This window comes from Rattus norvegicus, chromosome 3 (assembly GCF_021556685.1).
Source record: "Rattus norvegicus strain SHRSP/BbbUtx chromosome 3, alternate assembly SHRSP_T2T, whole genome shotgun sequence".
NCBI lineage: Eukaryota > Metazoa > Chordata > Mammalia > Rodentia > Muridae > Rattus > Rattus norvegicus.
Genome location: NC_141536.1, coordinates 95,570,782 through 95,594,768, shown reverse-complemented (window position 1 = coordinate 95,594,768; position 23,987 = coordinate 95,570,782). Strand labels below are relative to the sequence as shown.

General features: G+C 40.7%; 1 protein-coding gene across 11 annotated transcripts in view; it reads right to left on the bottom strand.

Annotated features, from left to right (window-relative positions):
- Bdnf (brain-derived neurotrophic factor) overlaps positions 1-23,987 on the bottom strand; it is a 50,576-nt gene that overhangs the window by 22,693 nt on the left and 3,896 nt on the right. The window contains 1 exon segment of one of the 11 annotated variants that reach the window (NM_001270633.1): positions 9,358-9,697. Coding sequence is in view for 2 of the 6 variants with exons in the window: in NM_001270630.1 (NP_001257559.1) it covers positions 8,256-8,573 (318 nt within the window). In the remaining 4 variants the exon portion in view is untranslated. 11 annotated transcript variants of the gene reach the window in all.

Here is a 23,987-nt window from a genome sequence, read left to right as displayed (position 1 = left end):
TGAGTTTAGTCTTTAGTTGAAAAGGAAAGGATGAAAAAAATGAAATATTCAGTCAATGCAGGGAGAACATTTTTGAAATAAATATTATTAGTAATAATTATAGCTTTTCTTCTACTATAAAAGATTTGCAAAGTTCTTCAGTGAAGCTTTGAACATATTTAAGGAAATCTACCTTTCAATGTACTTTCTACATACTCTGAATGAGGAGGGAGATGTAACTCTTAACACAAGAAATTGACACAAAAACATGTTGGGAGATTGGCACCATCACCAAAAAGAAAAAAAAAATTAAGACTCCAGGATTAGCCTGCCAAGGACCTCTACCTACTGACCTACTGACTTCTATTTGAGAACAATTTGCTTTTCAAGGGAGTTTTATGAAGCAGTATGTCACGGGATCTCTAGGAGGAGAGCAGTTGAGGTTGAAAGGTAGAAACAGCATGCTACATGCTTGTTCTCCAACTAGACCAGAGTTGCTTGGTTTTCTTTTCTATATTGGGGCTCTAAGTATGATCTTATTAGGGAAAATTTGCTGGATAGCATAGTATAGTGCTTTTTAGGCTTTAGAGCATGAACTTAGAGGGTAATAGACACATTTGTCTCTCTGATATTGTTTCAAAGATCAGATTCAGAAATAACCAATAGACAGTAGGCCATAGGTAATAGAAGGCCAGACCAAATTTTTACTAATCACCTGGGTGTCTCCCCTACATCTTCCTTCTTTTTTCTTCTTTTTTGAGATTCACAAATTAATTATGTGAATATCTGCTTCCTTACCTGTTGGGAAGCTAAGTATGTCTAAGTTGGTAATGCCAGTTATGCTGTTATAAAGTTATAAAGGCATTTCCTGGGAATACAACATATATATTAATATCATAGATATTTGAGCAAAATCACCTCCTAAGTTCAAAATTAAGTAAACAAATGATTGGTTTCTTCATCTGGGCATTATACTTCTCTAAGCCTGGTCCTGAATTGTAGTAGCTCTGTAAACAGCTCTGGGTTATACCACGCTTACATTGAATGTGCAATTATTTAAAACCCACACGTTTCCCTTTCCTGACATCTGTTGATAAGCCATCCTCTAAGTCCACACCTCTTGCTTCCTATTCTGTCCTGCTGAGATTCTTAAAAACCCAACAGTGCTGAGACGATATAGCTCAGCTGCAAAGTACTTGCCTCAAAATCACAAGGGCCAAAGTTCTGTCCCTAGACCCCGCACGAAAAGTGCAATGGCATCTACTTGTAATCACAGTGCTGGGGCAGTGGAGACAGGAGGATGACTGGAGTTCAGTGGCTAGCAAGCCTAGTATACTTGATGTGCTGCAAGTCAAGGAAATACTCCGTCTCTAATAACAAGGCAGATGGCGTCCCTAAGGAATGACACCTAAAGTTTCCCTCTGGTTCTCTACACACAAGCATGTGCACTTGCATGTGTGTGGACACAAGCATACATAAACATATAATTCAAATGCACACAACACCCATACACAGAATTACACTATTTTCCACTAAATAAATATATATGATCCAACTTCTGTCTAGCAGCAGAATGTCTGCAGTGCCTGTTGGCTTTATGTCTTGATGTGATAAGCACATCGTCTGTGCCTTCAGACACATCATCAGCCAACATTTGGTGCTGGGTGTACTTTCCCAATGTTGCATAAGAGAGAACACCTTGGAGCCTTTGGTCTAGGAATGTGGCCTGGGGCTCTGCCAAGCATCTCCCTTCAGCACCATGATTGTAGATTTCTCGACCTTTAGATTCTATGTAATATATGAGAAAGTAATTCTGTGTTTAAAAACACATCCAAGAAGCAAGTGCACACATGAAAACATAGAGAAACGTGTTTCAATTTGGGCCTAGTTTCAGGTTTCAAAGGCAAAGGAGTCCACAGAAAATATAATCTCTGAGACAGAAGCTCTGAATCCAAGACTGAATTAGCATGTGGCAAAAACTACTGAATGAGCTTCCCTTTCGTGTCTCATCCATCCATCCCTCTTTCTCTTAGGGAGTGGGGAATGAGGTGGAGGGATATGCTTTCTTTCCTTTTTATTTTTATTTTTTCCTGAATAGAATCAGGACATTCTGACCATGACAACCAATGGAAAGTTCTTTCGAGTGAACCTTTGGGGAAAACTATACAACATTCATTGCTCTCTGGGAGCTTTGCTCCTAGGGATAACACAAAGCGCTTAGAGTCAGTTACTTTCTTTGGTTATAATGCTGTTTATTCTTTTTTACCACACACTGGCGCACATTTAATATACACTATATTCAGTCCCTGAAACACACAGGGACCAGCATCTCTACTTGTACCCTAAAACTTGAAGACATTAAAAAATTCCACCAGGAAGTTTGTCTCAATCAACTTTAACGTGTCAAATTTTCCAAACATAATTTCATGAGTGAAACAAATTATGCACTAGAAATTTTGTAACTAACTAACTAAATGATTTTTATAATAGGTACTGGGGAAAATAAATATTGTTAATTAATTCCTCCAGTTTCTATCTCCCTGCCAGCAAAACAAAAAAACATGTTTTTTTCCCCCAAAAAAAACATTGCTTTCTTTCATCAACTGCATTGACAACTCAGAATCTCTGGCAACACTAACGAATCTATCTGTTCCTTCAATGGCTCTACCCAATGTGTCCCCATAGGACTCACACTGTTCTGGATACTGATGTAGGATCATGCAAGTGTACATTAACCAAATATAAAGATTTGTCACTGGGGAGAAGTTTAAGTCAACTTATAATTACTCGTCCCTGTTTTTATCACATTTTATTGCAATGTATTCCTACATTGAGATTATCTTTATCGTTTCTTTTTACCTCCTTTATGTTCCTTACTTTTGAGGGGAAGGGTGTAAGGTAGATAGAATGGTGTTTAAAAATCCCACCCTACTTATTACTCTTTGTTCTTAAATCTTCTGAAATCATTAAAGTTAAAATTAGATCAGAGATGAAAGGCAGTCCTTAAGATCTTCCTACTTCTTTTATTTGGTGTTATTATATCGCAGAAAGTGGAATGAATGCCTGTGGCGAAAAAGCAAAATGAAAACCTTTGTATTCAATGCTACAGAATAAACCTTTAAAAATTATAAATAAATGAGAGAGAGAAAGAGAGAGAGAGAGAGAGAGAGAGAGAGAGAGAGAGAGAGGACAGCTTTTGATTCCTGACACCCACTTTTACATTGACTAGCATGTTAAAATTCTTAAAGGTCTTAGTGTATAAGTTGAGTTGTGGAGTGGCTTGCTTTAAAATCCACATGCAGTGATAAATGTTACCTGCCCCCCTCTCCTCCTCACTCACACCTCCCAAGCCTGCACAGGGTGTCATAGAAAGGGAGTCTGTAAAGATTGATGTGGCAACAATCTGACTTACTGGTAAGGCTGCAGACATTCTTTAGTAGGTACTATGACTTCAATGTTTGATGAATTGCTTAAATTAATTTGAAACATTTATCTAATTTTTCTATTACATACATACCAAATTTCATATAGACTATTTGAAATTTTAAAAAAAGACTGCTATTGTGGGTTAAAAAGAAGAATCTGAAGTATAGTGACTTTAAAAAAAATCAGGTCATGTTTTGTATTTCTTGGTTACATTGAAATTAAGATATCCTCCTTTGCCCATTTTCCCTCCAAAAAATGTGGGGGCATATCAAAACCACAGAAGGTCGTCATAAAATCCCAGTCAGACCAAAGCAGCTGAGATGAAAGCACATTTAAAAGCTCTAAGGTCTGTAAGCTTTCAAAATCAGGACATTACGACCATGACAACCAATGAAAAGTTCTTTCAAGTGAACCTTTGGGAAAAACTACCTAACATTCATTACTCTCTGGGAACTTTGGAAATAACCTTTTCTTTCACTCTGCCTGCCGCTGAAGCTTGTCAATGTATGTCACTCTCCTCACTCTCCTTGAACTTCAGGCCATCTATAAATGAAACTTCAGGGCCACGAGCTACTTCACAGCCAGCCACTGTGTCTGGTCAGACCTACCTCACCAAGAGTGTGTCTCAGAGTTTGTAATTGCACTTTGGTACTTACATAAATGGAATTTGCCATCCTGCTTCTAATTCATTCTTTCATCTATCTATCTGTCTGTCTGTCTGTCTGTCTGTCTGTCTATCCTATCCAATCATCCATCCATCTATCTGATAGCATTGCCCCCCTAACAATTTTCAAATGCCGATGCAACTCCTGAGATTCATCATTTTTTCATCTATCATCAATGACTCCATAATTCAATAATTGGGTCCATAACTCTCTGGAGTTTTCAGCATACCTGTGATGGAGTGATGGCAGTTTAGTGATTCTTTGGAATATAAAACCATTAAGGATTCAATAATCTCATCTACAAGTACGAGATGGAGGGAGGGACTTTGAGGACATACTTCCCTAAGTTTAGTAATTTTTCCAAGGGTTAACTTCCCCATGCCAGTGACAAACGGATTTTATTTGCCAGCATCATTTACTGCTTAGCATCACTCCCTCCTAGGCAGAATACATGGAGGCAGAATGTAACCAATGCGTCTACTCATTCACTCCTGACGCCCATCTGTGCCTCTTATCCATCCTAATAAAGAAAATTCATCATGATGCAACTTAATGCGATCATCCTTCAAACGGCTTCTGCCTCCACTGAACAACAGCCAGCATTTTCGAGTTGGAATCCTGCAAAACTCACTTCTGATTCCTCTTTAAAAATGCAATTCACAGCTTGAGCTCACAGAGCCTGCCAGTGGCTGAATGGCTGCACTAGGCGGCTGAGAGTCCTTCAATTAAAGCAGCAATTTTGCAATTAGTGGAAAGGAAGTGCTCCACAACAATTGTTTGAAAACAAGTTGAGACAAGCAAGCAATTACCCCATTAAAGAGAGATATTCACTTTCGCAGGACGAAAAGAGCCCCCTCACACAGACTGAAACCCGTCACCACAAGGAGGAAAACACAGGCTGGAAATGATGTTTTCACCATTAGAATGAACCCGGTACACTGTAACTGCTGCAGTAGGAGCGTGCCTGCCATAAAGGACAGTCAGGCTTAGCTGTCAGTCCTCTTTCTCGGTTCTGTTTTCATTCAGAAAATCCACAACTGCTCTTTGCTCTACTCTGGGACTAAATTCCAACGTCTTAAATTCTTAATGAACTACTTGTGTGTGACCTTTCCTTCCATGGTGAACGTCCCAGATTCTCTTGATGATCAGAGGATAACATCTATAGAGCCCAAATCTGCCAACTGTGCTACACTTTACGACATACAGAGGTACGGGGTGTGGGGGGGAGGGGGAGAGACGGATCTTACTGAAGGCTTCAAAGATGAATCTAAAAAGGAATAAAAACAAGCTCGGTGCTATACTATCAGGTGGGCGTGCTCAGTCTGCTCTGTATGCCAAGCTACAACCCAGAGCTATTTATATTAGGAAGAAATGAGATTACTGTGACTATTAAAAAAATTGGACTCTTAAAACATTATGGGAAGCTGGGAAGGGCTTACATTTTAATGGTGCCCCTTTAAAAGAAAATCCAAGGCTTTGTGCTAGGATATTATAAATTTGCATTTACACTTAATATGTTTCCTCCCAGCAAGTCAAAATGAACTAGAAATAATCCAGCTCCTTTTCTCTCTTGGGACCTTTAGGAGATTTAAGCAACCAATTTACACAGCATAGAAGTGTTCTGAAGTGAGCGTGGCAGCAGTCTAGGCAAATGATCACTTTCTAGGTTCCTCTTGTTTGCAAGTAAAAGGTACATACTTCCAAGGCATCCTAAGACAGATTTCCTAAATGCTTTAATTTCTAGACACATAGAGGTTTACAATCCTTTCGAATGACCTCAAGTAGCACCCTAGGACAAACATGACTTCAAACTACGAACTTAGCTCTTCATGGGGCTGTGAGAGACTCTAGAAGTATGTGAAAAATTACTGTTTTAAAAAATGTTGTGTCTAAGTATGTCTGCAATGGTCTAATGCTTCAAGATGTGTACGTCATGTACAACAGTCTTGTTTATCTGGAAATTATTTCTTTCTTCCTAAATCCTCTATAAACAGGAAAATTTTAGTGACCTAAAACAGTTCTCTATACAACATGAGTTCTGTGTCATATTTACTATGAATATTTACCAATATTTATCCCATTTTACAAGATAACATGGAAGAAGAACAGAAAACAACTTTATGATTCTGGAATTCCAATAATGGTAACTACCATATTTCAAATTCCACTAGAGATTACGTTTCAACAAGTGTCTCTGTCCTTTTTCTTGCTTTCGGGAGTGGGGAGTGGGGGGGGGGCAGGCGGTACAAAACAAAACATCCAAACCTTATGAAAAATCAGGGAACGGCAGTAATTATTTTTAAAACTCCCTAATGTTATTCCATCCTCTGTGCACCCGATTAAGCCTATTATGTGTAACAGCTTGAACCGCTCTTGTTCTAGCCTCAGATACCTCCGACCTGAAAATAGTGTCGCAATCTTAGAGGGGCCCGGATGCTTAGAAGAATCAAACCCGTAAATTAAATAAATAAATAAATAATGCAGCAAAAGAAAACAAAACAAAATCAATTATAGGATCAAAATGGGTTTTGACCTTATAACTAATGTATAAAAGAATCGATTTTTGAAGAAGAATTAAAAGAGGGGTATATTTTCAGTAAGTTGATCCAGTTGTTGGGAAGGGGGACTCATTTAGCCATTTATATACAATTAGATTACAATGACTGTTCTTAATCACACACCGTTTAAAAAAAAAAAGAAGGCTTAATAAACTTCTAGAAGGCTTAATAAACAGGCAGAAATATGCTTCTAGCCAAGAGCATCCTGAACTCTTGTGAGAGAGGAAAAAAGTTCATTGGTTGTTGTTGACGCTGAAGAGCGCGGATATTTCAGGATGCCAGGAAGACCCTCAAGTAAGTTCCAGAAAAGCCCAGCACCTCGTCAATGTTATTTCTCAAAGCACTCCGGCAACTCAAGGAAAGAAACGTAACAAGTTAAAATTCCGAACCCAGCCGCACATCTCAGGAAGCTGGTTCGGAACACCATTCAACAAGTTTTTCCTCACAACCCCCTTAAAGACCAGCAAAACTGCCCCTAAAACATTTCCCCACCCCCATCCGACGAGCCCCAGTAGCTACTCTTGCCAGTGTGGCCAGAAGAGGGCACCCTCTACCTTCCTAGCTCAGCTCTCCTGGCCCTCTTCTCCCTCTTCTTTGGATCCTCCCTCTCTTCCTCCGGCTCCCCCAACCCCCAAGTCCCCATACTCCGTTTCCTAGTCCAGGCTCCACCCCCAACTCACGAATTGTTTTCACTAAAACACCAGTTCAAACCCACAGCCTGTGGCTCAACCCCCAGAAGCCCCGGGGGAACCCCCCGGGCAGCATTTTCCCCTTCTTCCTTGTCATCAAGCACAAAGCTGGCATCCTCAGCTATTTCTTTTTACGCTTAGGTCGCTCATCCATTCCCCATCCTGTTCCAGCATCTCCAGAAACCAAAACCAGACTCTTCATCCTCCACAGACACCCAATCTACTCCCGGATGAAAGTCAAAACTTTCACTTCCTCTGGAGGATGCCTAAAGAGGTGCGCTGGATGGACAGAGAGGGTCGGATACAAGCTGTGGGACCTGGAGTTCCGCAGACCCTTTCAGGTCCCAGTGACAAGAATGATCCCAAGTTCCTAGTTATGTTGACCTTGGACTTGTAAGAAGCTTTGGTAATACTCCCTAGAAAGCAGGTGACAGTGAACAGCCTGTTGTGATACCCAGGAAAAGAGATGAGGGCAGAGGGCGCCAAGACCCATTCTCGGACTACACTACACACCACCCCGGTCCAAATCTGCGTGGAGAGTGCCTAGCCTGTGGTAAGGGATCTCATCCCAGCCCAGACTCGGTGCCTTCCGTCTGAGCCCCCGACAGCTGTTGCCCTACATCTCTCTCACCACCCTTCCTCGTCTGCGGGAGGACTTCGGGGATCCCCGGGACGCAGGCTTTGCTCCCATGGCGCAAGTCGTCCTCTTCCCTTGGCTTTTTCTCTCGCACTGAAGGGATTCCCGGGGTCGCGCTGTCTCTCGGGGTCGTGGGCTCCCGGGAGAACGCTCCTCAGGAGCAACCCCGCCCTCCGCTGTCCCGGGACGAAGGTGAAGCCGAAGTTATGCGGTCCCACAACTTCTCAGTCCCCTAGCCAACTTTCCCGGGCGCACGCGCCTCCAGCTCTCGCGCTTAGCCCCACGCCCCGCAGTCGCCTACCTCAGGGTCCACACAAAGCTCTCGGATCCCCGGCAGTGGAGTCACATTGTTGTCACGCTCCTGGTCCCTGCGCCCTGCCCTGGGCCCCGTGCGCTTTCTCGTCTGCCCCAAAGCAGCGGTGGCGAGCTGAGGGAACCCGGTCTCATCAAAGCCTGCCAGGCGGAGGTGGCGCGCCGCCCCAGGCGGTTTCCTTCTCCAAGCCGGGGAGTCCCGGGCGCAATGGGGACCGTGCGACAGCCAGCCAGCGGGTGCGCCCCGGCGCGGCGGCAGCGGCGGGCACCCAGAGCTCAGCCAGCGCCAGGCACTGGGGTCAGACATTATTTAGCTCTTCGGTTGAGCTTCGATTGGTCAGACAGCGCCGCCCCTATCCCCTCCCTGCTCAGCCGCGCCACCGATACCCATTCGGGGCGGCTGCTTAAAGGGGACGACGCGCCTTTTCCTTGCCGGGATTCAGCCCTCGGAAGCCCTTGGGGTATCCCTAATTCCCCTGCACCGGCTTCTGTCCATTTCCCCGGAACCAGCTGCTTAACCCCAAAGCTCTATGCCTGCCCTCTGCTGTCTCCGCAGGGTGCCCTGGGCTAGGAGGGGTGGTCCAATTCCGGTTCCTAGGAACCCTACTCCCCTCAATGTGCCCCAGAGTAGGAGGGAACAAGTGTGACTACCACGCTCCCAAATCTTTCTCCCCTGGTTTGCAACTCTCCCCATCTTTCCCATCCCAACACCCAAGTTCTGTGGGAGAGGGCGTGCATCCCCCCGCCCCTGCCCCAGACACACCTTCCCGCACCTTCCCGCACCACAGAGCTAGAAAAAGCGAACACACAATGAAACTACACAGAGTGTGCGGGGTTATGGTTTACTCCGCTACCTTAAACACATCAGCTTAACCAGAGTTCGCGCCCTGACCTCTCCGGAGTTTGCCTAATAGAATTCAATCAAGATAATAACAGTATTTTTTATTAATGAATAACCCCGGATAGCATTACATCAAGTTACCGCTTCTAGCCGGGAAGCCTAGGCAGTAACAGACCTCACTAAAGCCATATGCTTCCCAGCAGACCAAGGGGGGCGGGGGGGTGAGGAAAGAGAAAGAAAAGAAACCCACCTTTTTCAGTCACTACTTGTCAAAGTAAACATCAAGGCAGCTGCTCTGGGGAAGACCGGTCCCCAAGGTTCTAGACTCTTACTATATATTTCCCCTTCTCTTCAGTTAAAAGGGGGAGGGGGGCGAGTCTTTGGTGGCCGATATGTACTCCTGTTCTTCAGCAAAGAAGTTAAATTATTGATAGTGGAAATTGCATGGCGGAGGTAATACTCGCACGCCTTCAGTGAGAAGCTCCATTTGATCTAGGCAGAGACTGGGAGATTTCATGCTAGCTCGCCGGGGGTGGGTGGGGGGAGCGGCAGCGCGAGCAGTCCTCTCCTCGGTGAATGGGAAAGTGGGTGGGAGTCCACGAGAGGGCTCCACGCTGCCTTGACGTGAGCTGTCATATGATACCTCCTCTGCCTCGAAATAGACACTCTAGTGCACGAATTACCAGAATCAGAATTCCGCGCATTTAAAATGATACATCTTTTATTAGAAGAATTCCGTTCCAGGGCATTGCATGCTCTGTAGACGTTTCCACTTCCAGTCCTAGCGAACTCACGCACACAGAAGCCAAACCTTTCATCATCTAGGCAGCAACAACACATTTTTTTTTAAATCTTTAACCAAAATTTAGGGTGAGGGGTGGGTGGGGTTGGGTGAGTAGCTCCCTGAGCCCCCTTCCTATGGGGCAGTGAGGGGTCTTTGGGCCGGTTTTCTTTTCTTTTCTTTTTTCTTTCTTTCTTTCTTTCTTTCTTTTTTTTTTTTTTTTTTTTTTTTACTTGTGGCTAAGAGATCAGTTACATGACTGGTTTCTGGAGGACTATTTTCATTTAGCTGTATGGTAAACTCTGCCAAGCTGTCTACCTGGATTCTTGCTTTGGTAAACGTTGCCCCTCTAATCCAGCCAGTAAGTAAAGGCTAGGGCAGGCCTTCACTTATTTATTTTAGGGAAAAGAAAAAAAAAAAGAACAAGAGGGCAGTATTGAGCATAGTGTCACAGCCTCTTGTTAACATAATCACCTGTCTGAAGAGTGAAAGGGAGGTTCCTTCTTCTAAGGCTAGCCTTTAGTATGGCTGAGGCAGTGCCCAGGGATTAGCATTTTAATAAGCAATCCCTTTACAGACAATTTCAAGTCACCATGGAAGACTGACATGTGTGATTCATAGAGGAGGCAAAAATGAGTCTTGGGGACGCACCTCAACTTCTGTGGGTCTGTGTATGTGAATGTGCATGTTTGCAGAATCTAAACGACTTAATCATTATTAAGGCATTGCTGTCTGACTATCTCTAAATGCTTAAACATTAAATTTGCCGGAGGAAAGGAAGTGTGAACATTCCCTTTCCCAGACAGTTGGTGGTTACCAAGAATGGTAGTGTTGTATACTGAGATTCATTTATCTAAGGGCTGATCTTAATAAAGTGGACTTACTAACATTTGCTATTTGACAGCTTCTAAAAACTGACAGAAATCATTTCTGTTTTATAAGTGAAGAACTGGAGATTCAATACCTCATAATAATTCAACCAAGTGCACATACATACCAGAGATTCACCTCCAAAGACCTCAAAAACTCAAGCTAGAAATACCCCCTCCTTCTACTCTTTGCCCTTCAGTAAAGGGAAATCATCAGAATTCAAGATCCCCCAGAGTCCCTTTATAAACTGTTGGTTTGGATAGTCTAGTTATTCAAATATATGCACACTCTCGGAATGTCACTCACAGTTAGCTTTGCCCCTCTGACAAGTTGGTGGAGCCTGAGATCAATACAAAGGATTCGACAGCCCAGATGTGGGAGTTTACTGTGGCATACCTAATCTATAGGAAATGTGCAGGGGCAACAGAACAGTAGAGGGCATGAAACTAGGTTTGGGCCACCTTAAAGACCCTCTTTTTCTTCCTAGGGTATAGGCTGAATGCAACCATGATATCTTCTATTACTGTAACTTAAGTGGCTACATTATAATCTTTAAAACTACTGGTATCTCTTTAAAAAGGACTGAAGGAATCCTACCCCAAGTTTAAAAGGTAAATAACTTTAAGTCAGCTTCAAACAGATGCCTACTTTCCAACTTGACATTTGTTAGGAATGAGTTTTGACCCCAGGTTTTGCAACCTCTTGTAATTTACTTCATTTTCAAAAACTACATTGTAAGCAAATGTCTTTGTTGGCATTGCCACTGCTGCTCAGGTAGGCGTTATGTCAAATCTTTATTCTACTGAACCTATACTGCCCTGTTACCACTTCTGCTGAAGACACCATGCTTTCATTCTGGGACTCTGATCGGCTGATCTTGTTATTCTCACTGGCATAACAGACAGAAATGTTTGTGTCTTCCCTTTCCAGTGGGTGGTGCATTTTTACTGAGAAAAAGAAGAAGTCAGAAGGCCTGAGTATTTGGGGATAGAGATCAAGTACCAAGTCAGATAAACCCGAGCAAGTAGACTTCTTCCCACTTTTGAGCATTTTAAAACTCTCTGATTTATGATTGTGGCAATGCCTGAACAATTAGAGACTTAGGACATTTACCTATTTGCCATAGCTTCCCTCCCTTACACTGAAGAACATCAGAGCCAAGATGGATCAACTGCCTGCACTTTACAGGAAGTTATGAATGCTTTTTAAAAGTTTTCACTCTGGTAACATATTCAACTCGTTTTGGTGGCTTAAGATCAAATTTTTTAAAGAACGACTTTTCTTTATTTTTGATCAGGTGTCACCATTTAACTCAAACTCACTTTGGACTTGACTCCTGAGTATCCTGTACTACAGGCCCCTGCTAAAGCACTAGATTACTGTCATATTATGCTCAAGGGCAAATCTTGATTAAATCATGCCACATGATTTTTTTCTTACAGTTTGGTTTCTGATATAAAAGATTGCTATGGGAGCAAAAATTCCTTCTAAGTTTTTGATGGCTATGTTTTCTCTACCATTAAAAGGAAGAAGAAACTATGAAGAAAAGAAAAGTCATTACTGTGGGGACTTAAAGTTAATTTTGAGTGAGTCTAATTCTTAATTCCTCTCGGTTTACTGCCTAATATTCTCCCAACTCAACGTTTCAAGGGGACAAAAGTGAGGCAGAAATGTGACTTCCCATCTATTCTTGTCAGGAAATACAAACTAATCCTCATTACCCAAGTGGGAACAGGGACAGTAGGATCAGATTTGATACTGACATATTTTTCTATTAATAATTTTAATTGGATGAGGTCAATCCTAGTATCTCCATAAGCATTTCATGTTTAATTGTGTTTATTGAAGTTTCTTGGTTACTCCTGCCTTCACTCTTCTTTGAAACAAAACAAAACAAACAAAACAAAACAGGTTTAGTATCAAATGAATTGACCCCAAACATTGCTGGAAACCAGAGAAAGTAATTAATATGGGGAAATAGTAAGTAAACAGAAAACTTCCCCAATGAGCAGAGTGACAAGGATGTTTTCAAATCCATGCTGCATGATTTTCAAGGTCTGGTTTGGCCTTGAACTGTGTCATTCACAGCCTTTGAAATCATTAAATAAGGTCTCTTCTTCACAGGAAAAATGGCTTCCTTATTCATTGGGTAGTATTTCTCTGTAAGATTCCTATAGGGCATAAAAATAATTCCATGCTATACTTAGATGTGGCCAAATTGGCCAACACATGTTACAGGAATTCCGTATCCTGGCAGGCCTGGCATGGACGGATAAAAACAAGGAAACACAGAAGGCCTAGGCATAAAGTTGAAAAGGAGGGTCTAAAAGGAGATGATCCCATCTGTAAATACTTGTCTACTTCAAGGGAAATACCATAAAAATCATTATGAAATTGCTGAGGCTAACCCCCTAAATATTCAAGATTCATCTACTCATAAACCCTCTTCTAGGTTACCAGATCTTCCCTGAAAACATGGAAAGATTAACAATGAAAGACACATTGACATATTCATTAAACTATAGTTACAGGCATAGTCACCGAGGGCATGGAACTGTGGATTTGAGAAATAAGAGCTAGACTTACTAACCATGGTGTGTGTTGGTTGGGCTGGGAGTAGAGCCATGGAAATCATGAACAAACTTAAATTACTGGGTTTCAGGACATTGAGTTAGATATCCAGAGTAAGTTAATTTTAATTTTGAAAAGCAACTATGTTTAAATATGGGATGGTTGAAGGAAGATTTTCTGTTATTAAATGCACATTATTTTCCCATAAACAAATGAAGAAAGAAAAGCATGAAAACACAGTAACTGTGGTGCTGTCCAAAGTCATATTAGGAACGTGCACCAAGAATTGGGGCTATTTTCCCTGCGATTTTGATATGTGTGCCTTTGTTATATGAACTGTGTAATGAAAGACCTGCTCTTGACCTGGTCCTCCCTAGGGACATGGCAGAGTGGGAACAGAAGGGGGAGGCCTCCACAGTGCATGCAAGCAGCAGGGTTATGGTTGGCTCTGTCTAGCACATAGCATCATCGGAAAGCATCCAAAAGCCACCACTCCATCAATTTCAATTTCCCTTTGCTTCACAATTAGATTCATTCAATTGGCTATAACTTGTTGGGCATCAACATGTGTCAGCCATTATTCTACGTGTTATGACACAAACAGATAAACAAAACACGTCTCTAAGCTTTAGGAGTTTATAGTCTTGGCCATGGGTTATGGTGTAGTTCAAGGACTATTTGTTATTTGCCAAAGGAGAGAACTTACATTATTTTGTCTTGCCTTATGTTTGTTATACTGCATAAACTGATAACCATCTGTCTGTCCCATGTAGTGGTGATGAAAAGAAACTTCCCTCTGAGGTTTCAGAGATACAAAGGAGTTAGGGAGGGCACACCATGGTTAACTATTGCCCTGGTTCTTGTTATTCATGGTTAGCTGTGTTTTCATAAGGCAAGCAAATAAGAGTGGAGAGAGTGGTTGAGAAGAAATGGGGCAAGTGTTGCTTATTGGGGGGCATATAATTTTGACATATGAGTAGGCAAACTGTTTCCTAGAATAGATTCTTTATTCTGTTTATTTGTATGTATGTGTACTTGCATGAGTTTAAGTACACGCCACTTATGCTGGTGCCTGGAACTGGAGTTTTAGGTAGTCATGAACCACTTGGTATGGGTGCTAGGAACCAAAGCTGAGTCCTCTTCAAGATAAGTATGTGCTCCTAACTGCAGAGCCATCACTCCAGCTCCTAGTTAGATTTGTTGCTGTTAAAGATAGATCTGGAAATGGTGTGTGTATGTGTATATCTCTGTGTGTGCACCTGCATATATATATATATATATATATATATATATATTGTGTGTGTGTGTGTGTGTGTGTACGTATGTAGGTCAAATGTAAACTATAGGCATTGTTACTCAAGATCTTTCCTTCTGAAAGTGCCAGACATCTTGGTGTTTTAGAGAAAGGGTCTCTCACTGGCCTGGAGGTCACTGGCTAGGTAGGCTGCCTAGAGAGCAAACACCAGGGATCTGGTTGTCTAAACTTCTACAAGATACCATCTGTGGTATTTTAGGTGAGTTTTAGGGGACAGAATCAGGCCTTTTTACTTTTGGGCAAATAGTTTTACAGACGGAGCTACTTTCCAGCCCCTGCAAGGGCTGTTATGGGGCTATCCTGTCTTCTTACAGAGTAGATTAAGCCTCCTTCTCAGAACTTCTAGAACCTAGCATTGCTAGCTCTTGGAAGTCCTTCTTGGAGCATATTTTAATTGTTACAATTAGTATCTTATTTCATTTCATCCAACCTTACTGAAGATGAAGAACAGCTGCTTATTAAGTTTCTGATGTTGCTAAATCACCACTCAGACTGTTCTCATAGCATATCAAAGCTCACAACCTTCTCCATAAACTATAACTTCCAATCCATCCCTCACTTCTATTGTTCTACCCTGGACATCCTCCAAGGTCTCCATATTCTTCAGAAAACATGAAGCCCTGTACTCAGCATGTGTGTGAAATTATCCAGGACTCAGAAAACACCAGAATCATGAGTTATCTGAACGCAGCTGTTGGGAAATACTAAGGGAGAAGAAGATTCAATCAGATTGACAAATCGTCCCTTGGAAGTTGGAGACAGGAGAGGTCATTTTATAGAAGGACAAGCCTTTGTATCAAAGCTGAATCTTTATCCTCAGCATAAACATGCTGCATTTCTCCCCAAAGGAAACAGGTCCTGAACAACATACTCATTTCCTGACCCCAAACCCAGTCACAGACAATGCTGTCTAACGATGTTCAGTACACTACTTACTATCACAAGTCGTGGACTTTTAACTAACTAAATTGGAATACTTCTTTCAAATCCTTAAGGGTTACCACTATTGTACAGTCTCTTAGAAGAATAAGATTTATGAAATACTACACTATTTGAGGCTTTTACTTCCGAAGAACCATAGTAGCTTTTGTCTTCCGTTTTGTGAACACCTAAACCTAATTAGAATAAAGTTAATAAAACAAGTCCAATCACATGAGACCCATACTAACCAGCCTGACACCTAGAATCAAGCTGTCCTGGATGTTTCATTCATCAGGTATACTTCTATCACGATGTCACAGTCCACACCAAATGTATAATGAATTCAGTGTCCTTCCTTGCTGAACTTGGGGTAGAAGTGGGATAAGGTCTTTCCGTACTCTCCAGTAGCTTTAGTTCCCATGTTACTCTAACTTCTCTGAAAAGACTACTTGTGCTAAGATTTATCAACATGCCTTCCAACAATCATTTAAAATCACATTGTCTCTGTAAGTTGCTTTCTAGGAGAAGGGTGGATGAAATCTATCAAGAAGACATCCAAGTAGATGTATGACTTCCTGTCCTCTGCTGCCTTCCTATGCTTCTAGAGCTGGTGCTTTCACTTCTGAGGTGCTGCAATGATACAAAGGACCCAGATACCATTCCTGGCGTGCTCCCAAATGAAATGTATTTCCAGAGAGGTTTCAAGTTTGGAGTGAAGCCCTTAGAGGAAGAACACTGAATTGCACAAGGAAAGCCAATAAACATCTTAGTCCCTAGCAGGAACTGTGAGCCTGCAATTACGTTTCAGGCTGTGCTTGTCCATTTTCTTCTTCTCTATATCTGTAAACAATATGTTAGAGTTGGAGGTTTGTCATAGACTCTGTGTCTTTGGAGAGAATGTTCTTCATCAGAGCATCTGCAGTACCACAGCCAGTAATAGTTAGAAAAGGCAAACTTATGAAATGGCTTCTAAACACACTAAATCCCAATCTAAACAATTTATAACGTTTCTTACTCAATAACTCTTAGAAGTCAACTCATTCAGAACAGTTCTAAACAAGTTAAGAAAGAAGTAAGACATCCCCCATTGGGTAATAAACCAAAGTGAGTGCAAGAATATGCAGGTAAGGATCCTCAGAACTCTGGTGGGGCTAGATAGTTATTTCTGGAAAATCCTGTATGGATAGTGTCTGAGGCATGACGACAGTTATAACAGCTGAAATTGTATAAGAGTTTGCAGGTGTTGTTAATAATTACAAGAAAGGGGTTGGGGATTTAGCTCAGTGGTAGAGCGCTTGCCTAACAAGCACAAGGCCCTGGGTTTGGTCCCCAGCTCTGAAAAAAAAAAAAAAGAAAAGAAAAAAAAAAGAAAAAAATAATTACAAGAAAATTTTGGCATTAGACAGACACAAAACCCAGCTTTGACACAGTGGCTGAGCCACTCTAGTACAATTAATTATTAGCTAAAGGATTAATCAGTTTCCTTATGTTAAGCCATGAATACTGACATGCTTTGGTTAGAGAGATAGTCATGGAAAGGATTCACTGAGGTGTGGTAATAAGGAATGCTCACTGTATTAAATGAGACAAAAATCGGGTTTCACTATTCTTTCATTTGATCCTAACACACTGGTTAAAGTGTCGCCGTGCTCCGTTCTATGATTGTGAAAACAATACTTGAAAATGAGAAGTAACCAGTCACTTGAAAGCTGTTCCCTGATCATCAAATCTTAAAAATCACTCTAAAGTGATGTTTGTGGCCACTGATTTTGAGGCTCTCACCTATTGTGGGGAGATGTGGTGAGGACTGCTTAGGAAAATACGTGTGCAAACCAAACGATGTAAATGAACTGAAGGCTTGTGAACCACCCATTACATAGAAATACTGGACTTCCCTCCTCCCACCTCCCTCATTCCCTTCCTCCCTCCCTTCGTTTCTTTCTTCCTCTGTACTAGGAATTGGACCTAGGGATTCACACATACTAAGCAAGTATTCCAGTACTGAGTCAAGTCCTCAGATTAATGTATGTATGTATATATGTATGTATGTATGTATGTATGTATGTATGTATGTATGTGTTTAGTATTTTAAGATAGAATATCCTCAACTTACCCAGGGTAGCCTTGAACTTATGTCCTTCCCACCCAACCTCCAGAAAAAAATGGAATTGCAGCCCTGTACCATCAGGCCAGGCTTAGAAGGCAGGGTTTTAAAATGAACTTGTAAGTCAGAAAACTTTAGGTCTGAAGTTCAACTTCTCCACTTAAAATTTACTGTGTTTGTTTGGGCAAATTACTTAAACTCCCTGAGCTCCAGTTTCCTTGTTTACATAATTAGAATATAATCTGTCTCTAAGAGTTACTTTCAGGGTTAAATAATATATATCAAAGGCAAAGCAGAGAGCTTAGTACATGCTAAATGCAAAACAGATGTTGCCTTACCTCACAATTTGTGTCACTGTTCCTACAGGGTAGCAATGACAAAATCTAAGAGTCTTCAGTCAGTTGAGTTTGTTAAAGTTGTGTTAGCTTTCTGGGGGGTAGTATTCCCTACGTGAATAGCCAAAGCTTAAACTTTCGAGATCTGCTTTGCAGGAGTGGCCATGTTGAAGGTCAAATCCAAGATGTCATGCATGCTAAGCAACCACTCTACCACTAAGCTATACCCTGCCCATGCCCCTGGAACACCCTATCCTTTCCACAGGAGGGCTAGATTTCTAGAGCTGTGGAGTTGTGCTGCAGATGACACTAAAGTTATACACTAGGGTCATAGCATGCGCAATTGAAGCAACCTTCCACACCATGGCTATGTCGTCGATTGGCCTTTTACACACTGTGTAGCTTGCTTAATGGCAAAACCAATTTAATTGTTTTTCTTCCAATGCCAATTTCCTTTGCCAGAAAAGAAAACCAAATGGCTAATGTTGACACTGGATAAATTCACATTTCTGAATCAATGCTATGTTAATAATTTCCTCCCACATGTTCTGTTGTCAGATGTGTAGAGGATTTTATCCAGTAGTATTTGCGGACTTTATTACAAGCAGAAGTTAGACATTTTTCTATTGCATGCCAATTGTTAGTTATTTCAAAATTATAGCAATCATTTTGCTCCTAGATTATCTAATATATAAAAGTACATATATTTTTATATCACAATATATTACATTTTATATTATTATAGCTAACCATAATGCAATTGTTTTCCTTTGTAACCATAAACTTTTTATTATCTTCATTTAGAAGTAGTATTCTGAGATGAGTTTACAAAAGGGTTTATTAGATTGCCAAGAGTCTATGCCACAAAATGGCTACAAATCCCATGTTAGTTCAACATGTCATAAAGAATAAGAGCTTAATTCTTTAGTATTGATTGTGGAAGTCGTTGGAGAGGAAGAAGTTCTCAGAGGAAGATGAAGGTGAAAGTCAAGGAAATCATTGTTTTCTACTAAAGTAGTTAGAAATAATGAGCATAGAAGGCAGAGATCATGGACAGGGAGAAACGGGCCTGGAGGAGTGCCCACAGAGAGAAAGCCCCTGTAGAATCTTAGTTCTTCTCGACCTCCCTGATTATTTCTCTACTCAGTTTGCTGTACATCTCTTCTCTTTCCCATTCATCTTTCCAGCCAAGCTTTCCCTTATCGGCTTCCTGTTTGGGTGAACACTCATGCAAACACTTAACTTGACTATGTCATCTTACAGAGTTCTTAATACTTACAGATTATACATATTCAATATATTCATGTGAACCAGGAGAGATCTCTGTTCTAAATTCCCTTGGCACTGAGACAGATTCTGAAGGGATTCCTAGGTATCACAGAACTTCATATATATTCTGGCACTAAGATTCCAGTGTTTTTCTTCTGCTGTTGGGCCTTGCATCCCAGTTTGGAAAGGGTATGCATTCACTCAGAGGTTAAAAACATTGTAAAGGTCATTTCTATTTCCCATAGTAATCCAGAGAAATAACCTTTTCTGTTTAAAATATCTCAGATAAGCTACATTTTTTTATTTTTATTTTTTTACCAGCTTCAGGTTGAACTGTTAAATTTGGGATTACAAATTGTCAAATGGCTTGCTCATAGAAACTTTCCTTAAGGTTTATTCTTTTTTTTTAAAGTTTATACTTTGAAATATATTTTGCCATTTGTCTAAAATAGAATTCAAGAGTGATGTCTGTCATCCTCAGTGCATCAGAAGTTATTTTAAATATGGCATCTTTATAAAAGTCAATAGCTGTCTCATCAAAGGGTAATCATGTCCAGTGTGGGTGGCTGTGCCGATTGTCTCTGAACTACTGCAGCAATCTAGCCAATCTCGGGGAATGGCTTGCAGTCTCTCTACACCCACATTTCTTCTTAATTATCTCCACCAGGCTGAGTTAGCTAAGGACAGATCTATAGCATTTCCTGGATGTCCAAATGCCCACACACCTTCTGCAGGCCTTGAGATACCAGTTCTCTTTCATGTTTCTCCTGACTGGCCCACCTAATTATCTGTTAGCATGTACATATAATGCATTATTTATAAGAACAAGACACTTTCAGAATGCAATACCTTTAATTTTAAAAAGGAATGACATAAAACATAGAACATGGATGTCACAAAGAAAAATGCCCTCAAATTTGACAGTGGGAATTCTCCCACATCCCTCCCTTAACATACATCTAAAGAAATTTAAAGTCGTTGTTCAATTTAAACTATCATTATCATCATTTTTGAAAAAAATGGCAAATTCCATATCCAGAGTCCTCCTATGTACGTCCCAAATATGTTGCATTTAAGCTTTTTAAAAAAATGTATTTAGAAAGTAAAAATATTAATGACCTCTAGAATTAGAAATCATCAAAACTTAGGGTAACTTAAACTCTACTTTGCATAAAGAAATGGGAAATCATTACAGTGCATATCATCTTCCTAAAATACTGGGGAATGACATGGATCTCACACATACCACCAAATGTTCTACCTTACACCTATCCTTGCTATCTTTTTACTCTCTGTTTTTTGACAGAGTTCCATTAAATTGAACAAACTGACTTTAAATTCACTCTGCAGTCTAGGCAGGCCTTGAACTTGCGATCCTTCTACCTCGCCCTCGCCCTCTTGAGTGTCCAGATACCCACTAATCAACCATGACACTGAAATAGACTTTAGAATTTATCCTAAGAACATCTTTTCTGTACTATGTGTATAGAAACAGTAACTGAGTTGATCTTTTCGCTATTGATAATGAGTTGAGGACAGAGTTTGAACTATGGCTTTGAACCGGAGTCACTGTGTTTTCTTGAAGAAAGTACAAATTCCTATGTCTGTGCCCTTAATGGAGCAGCCTACAGGTTCTAGCAAGATGAGGATCATTCAATCTTGCTCATGGCTGAATCTACAAATTCTGACATAGTTTGGGACTCATAATTGATTGATATTTAATACATATGGAATAAAATTATGACTTTTTTCTGCAGAAATATGTTGGAAGCAAATGCCATCATAGCCCACTTACGATATGCAAGCACTATCTACCAAGGTAAACAAGTATCCAGGAATCCAAGACCAAGGTGAAATTCCAGAGGGTTGCAAGAGAGCAAGCCAGTGTGAACTCACACATCGGATATGGGCTGGGCCGAGTGACCTCTGACAAACGTCTGGCAGTTAGATTCTATGACTCACGAGTAAAAGTCATGTACTTCTTGGCTCTGGCCTATCTTCTGTGTTTGTTTTTCAGGGGAATTAGTGACTGTGACTTAGCTAGTGTGTCAGCCACAGGAAGATTCCTATTTCCTTTGAGCCTCCAACTCCGAGACAGGGAAAGAAGAATTTAGGAAGTCAAGGTCATGGGCTGATAAAAACTTTCCATTAGCATCACCAAATTTTGGGAATATTTGTAGAGCCTTTTAAAAAAATTAAATAAATCAAAATAGGAGGAAATATGCCCAAAATTCCCTCAGAGGCCTTGGACAGGTCTGTGGGGGCATGGTAGACACTGAGCAAATTCAGTCTTTCAAACTGGTAGAATCTGACTGAGCCTCCAGAGTGTCCACTGTGGCATGTCTCTGAAGCCCCGAAATTCCCTGTGTGAGAAGCCATGGTGATCCCCTCCCAATATAGCCCATCTGGAAATTAAATGAAGAAACCTGTAGTAAGTTGTCAAAATACTCCATGGAGTGTTCTTACTAGGAAATACAAATTGACTGTGCACTCCAGTATAAAGTATATAGACTCACAGGATTCTTTCACAGTGTTTGAATGAAAGAGAAAAGAGAGGGAGGGAAGACAGGAGGAGAAAAAAAAGTCAAGATTGGCAAAAAACCAAACCAAACCAAAACCAAATAAACCAACACCCCCCTCCCCCAAACCTCACCAAGTGAGAGTGGAGGCAGGATAATAATTCAATATTTTGACACACATGTCCAATTGGGGGAACATTACTGCTTATAGAACATGCATCATTGTTCTAGAGACACTCGTGAAAGTAACAGTCTACATTCCCAACAAAAAGATGTAAGACTTTATAGTCTTGAAGTTATGCTCACTCTGAAGCCAGAAGGGGAGAGAACATTTTATTGTTTAAAAATTTAATCTTCTCCACTTAAGGCAACCCCCTCCACTTCCAGAGCACTCAGTAAGTGGTAAACGTTCACTAAATGCTAATGTTTATTTTATTATTAACTACTACATAGTGTTCTTTATGGGGATTACGGTATGTAATTTTAAGAGATTTGCTGCTTGTTAAACTCCCACTAGAAACACACACACACACACACACACACACACACACACACACACACACTGCACTGACAGATCAGCAGAGAAAGAAAGACACCAGCAAAAAAAAAAAAAAAAGATAATTTGAGATACTTCTGAGGTAGCAGTTGTAAAATTAAAATAGGCAACTCATTAAATTATCCATAGAGTGAAAAGAAAGCTACAAAAATAGATATTTTTCTGGCAAGTCAGTGCTGTTCAGAACAAATATAGTTTTCAGCAGAGTTTTTATATCAGATGATATCAGTTCATATTTGTTAGAATCACTTGCATGGTTGGCCCAGTTTGCTTTAATTAAAAGCAAAAAATTACGTAGAAGAATGTATTTAGGAAGAAAAAACAACACTTCGACAAGACATCATTTTACCTGACAGACTGTAAACAATATGATCAAATGAATGCTATCTGAGCGATTGGGAGCATGGTCCCAAAGAGCACAGAAATTTTTGAAAAGTAAAAAATAAAACCCCCTTTGTAAGTCATGTTTTAGCTTGAACTGCCTCAATTCAATTGGCTGACTTTGTGGCTGCTTATCTGGCTTGTGGTCACCCGGGCTGTTGTCTTCTTTCTTCCTTTGCTGGTGTTGATACATTGTTTCTTATTAAAGTTTCCCCTAGAGGACAGGCCAGGAAAAGGAAAGACCTAAATTCACCAGCTTTTTCTTATTAAGAATTTAAAGACTTGGTAGGGGAAGTGCAAACGAAAGCAGCAACTAACACAGGTTGATCCCACCTCTTTTCAAAGCTTTCCTCCAATTTACACTGATAGATAACTGACAATATTTAACAAGCCAATTAATCGCTTGCTTTAAAAAAAAAACCACTTCATTTCCTGTCTTGACCGTACAGATGAGATGATCTTTTTAATTAGCAAGGACTCTGGTTCAATTAAGTACAAATGCTACATGCAAGGAGGATGGTATACTAATGTGGCCCATTTCTGGAGTGGCAGTTTGCAAAGCCTATTCAGACATTCTTCTCTGTCCTCCAAAATTTGCTGTGTTGTGGATCTTAATGTCAAGGATATTGGAAAAGATACTGGTGAAATGCACACATTTTCATCTAATTCAGTACTATACATTCCACTGAGGGAGCTAGACCAAGGTAAAAAAAAAATCTCACCGACAGAAATGTTAATACGCAAGTCCAGTGGCTACAAAAGTAGGCTAGATTTCTATTAAAAATATAAGGTTAAAGTTTCCCTCTCTCCCCCTCTCCCTCCCTTTCCACCTCCTATCATCTTCTGACTCCAAAAAGGGCAATTGAAATTCTTTTGCTTTTATGTTAAAGAAATGTATGTTAATACATAAGAATAGTGAATACCAGGGGCACCGTTCTTAAAGCGACAGTCAACCATCTCCCCTTACAAGTCAAGGATGCTTGGGTGTAAGAGGATGACGTGACACTTTTGAGGCTTATTTAAATTGTTAAAAAAAAATGGAAGTTAAAATAATTAGATTGGTATTTTTTCTCCTTGTTGCCCAGACATGATACCTACAATTTCCTCCGCTCAACTGTCAGACAAATTGACAAGTGGACTAAAAACATATTCCCTCAACGAAGCGTTCGTCTAAAACCCTAGCAACTGTATTAGGCAGCCCCAAGTATTCACGAGCAAGGCATGGCGCGGGAGGGAAACTCTGCAATTTAGAATGACA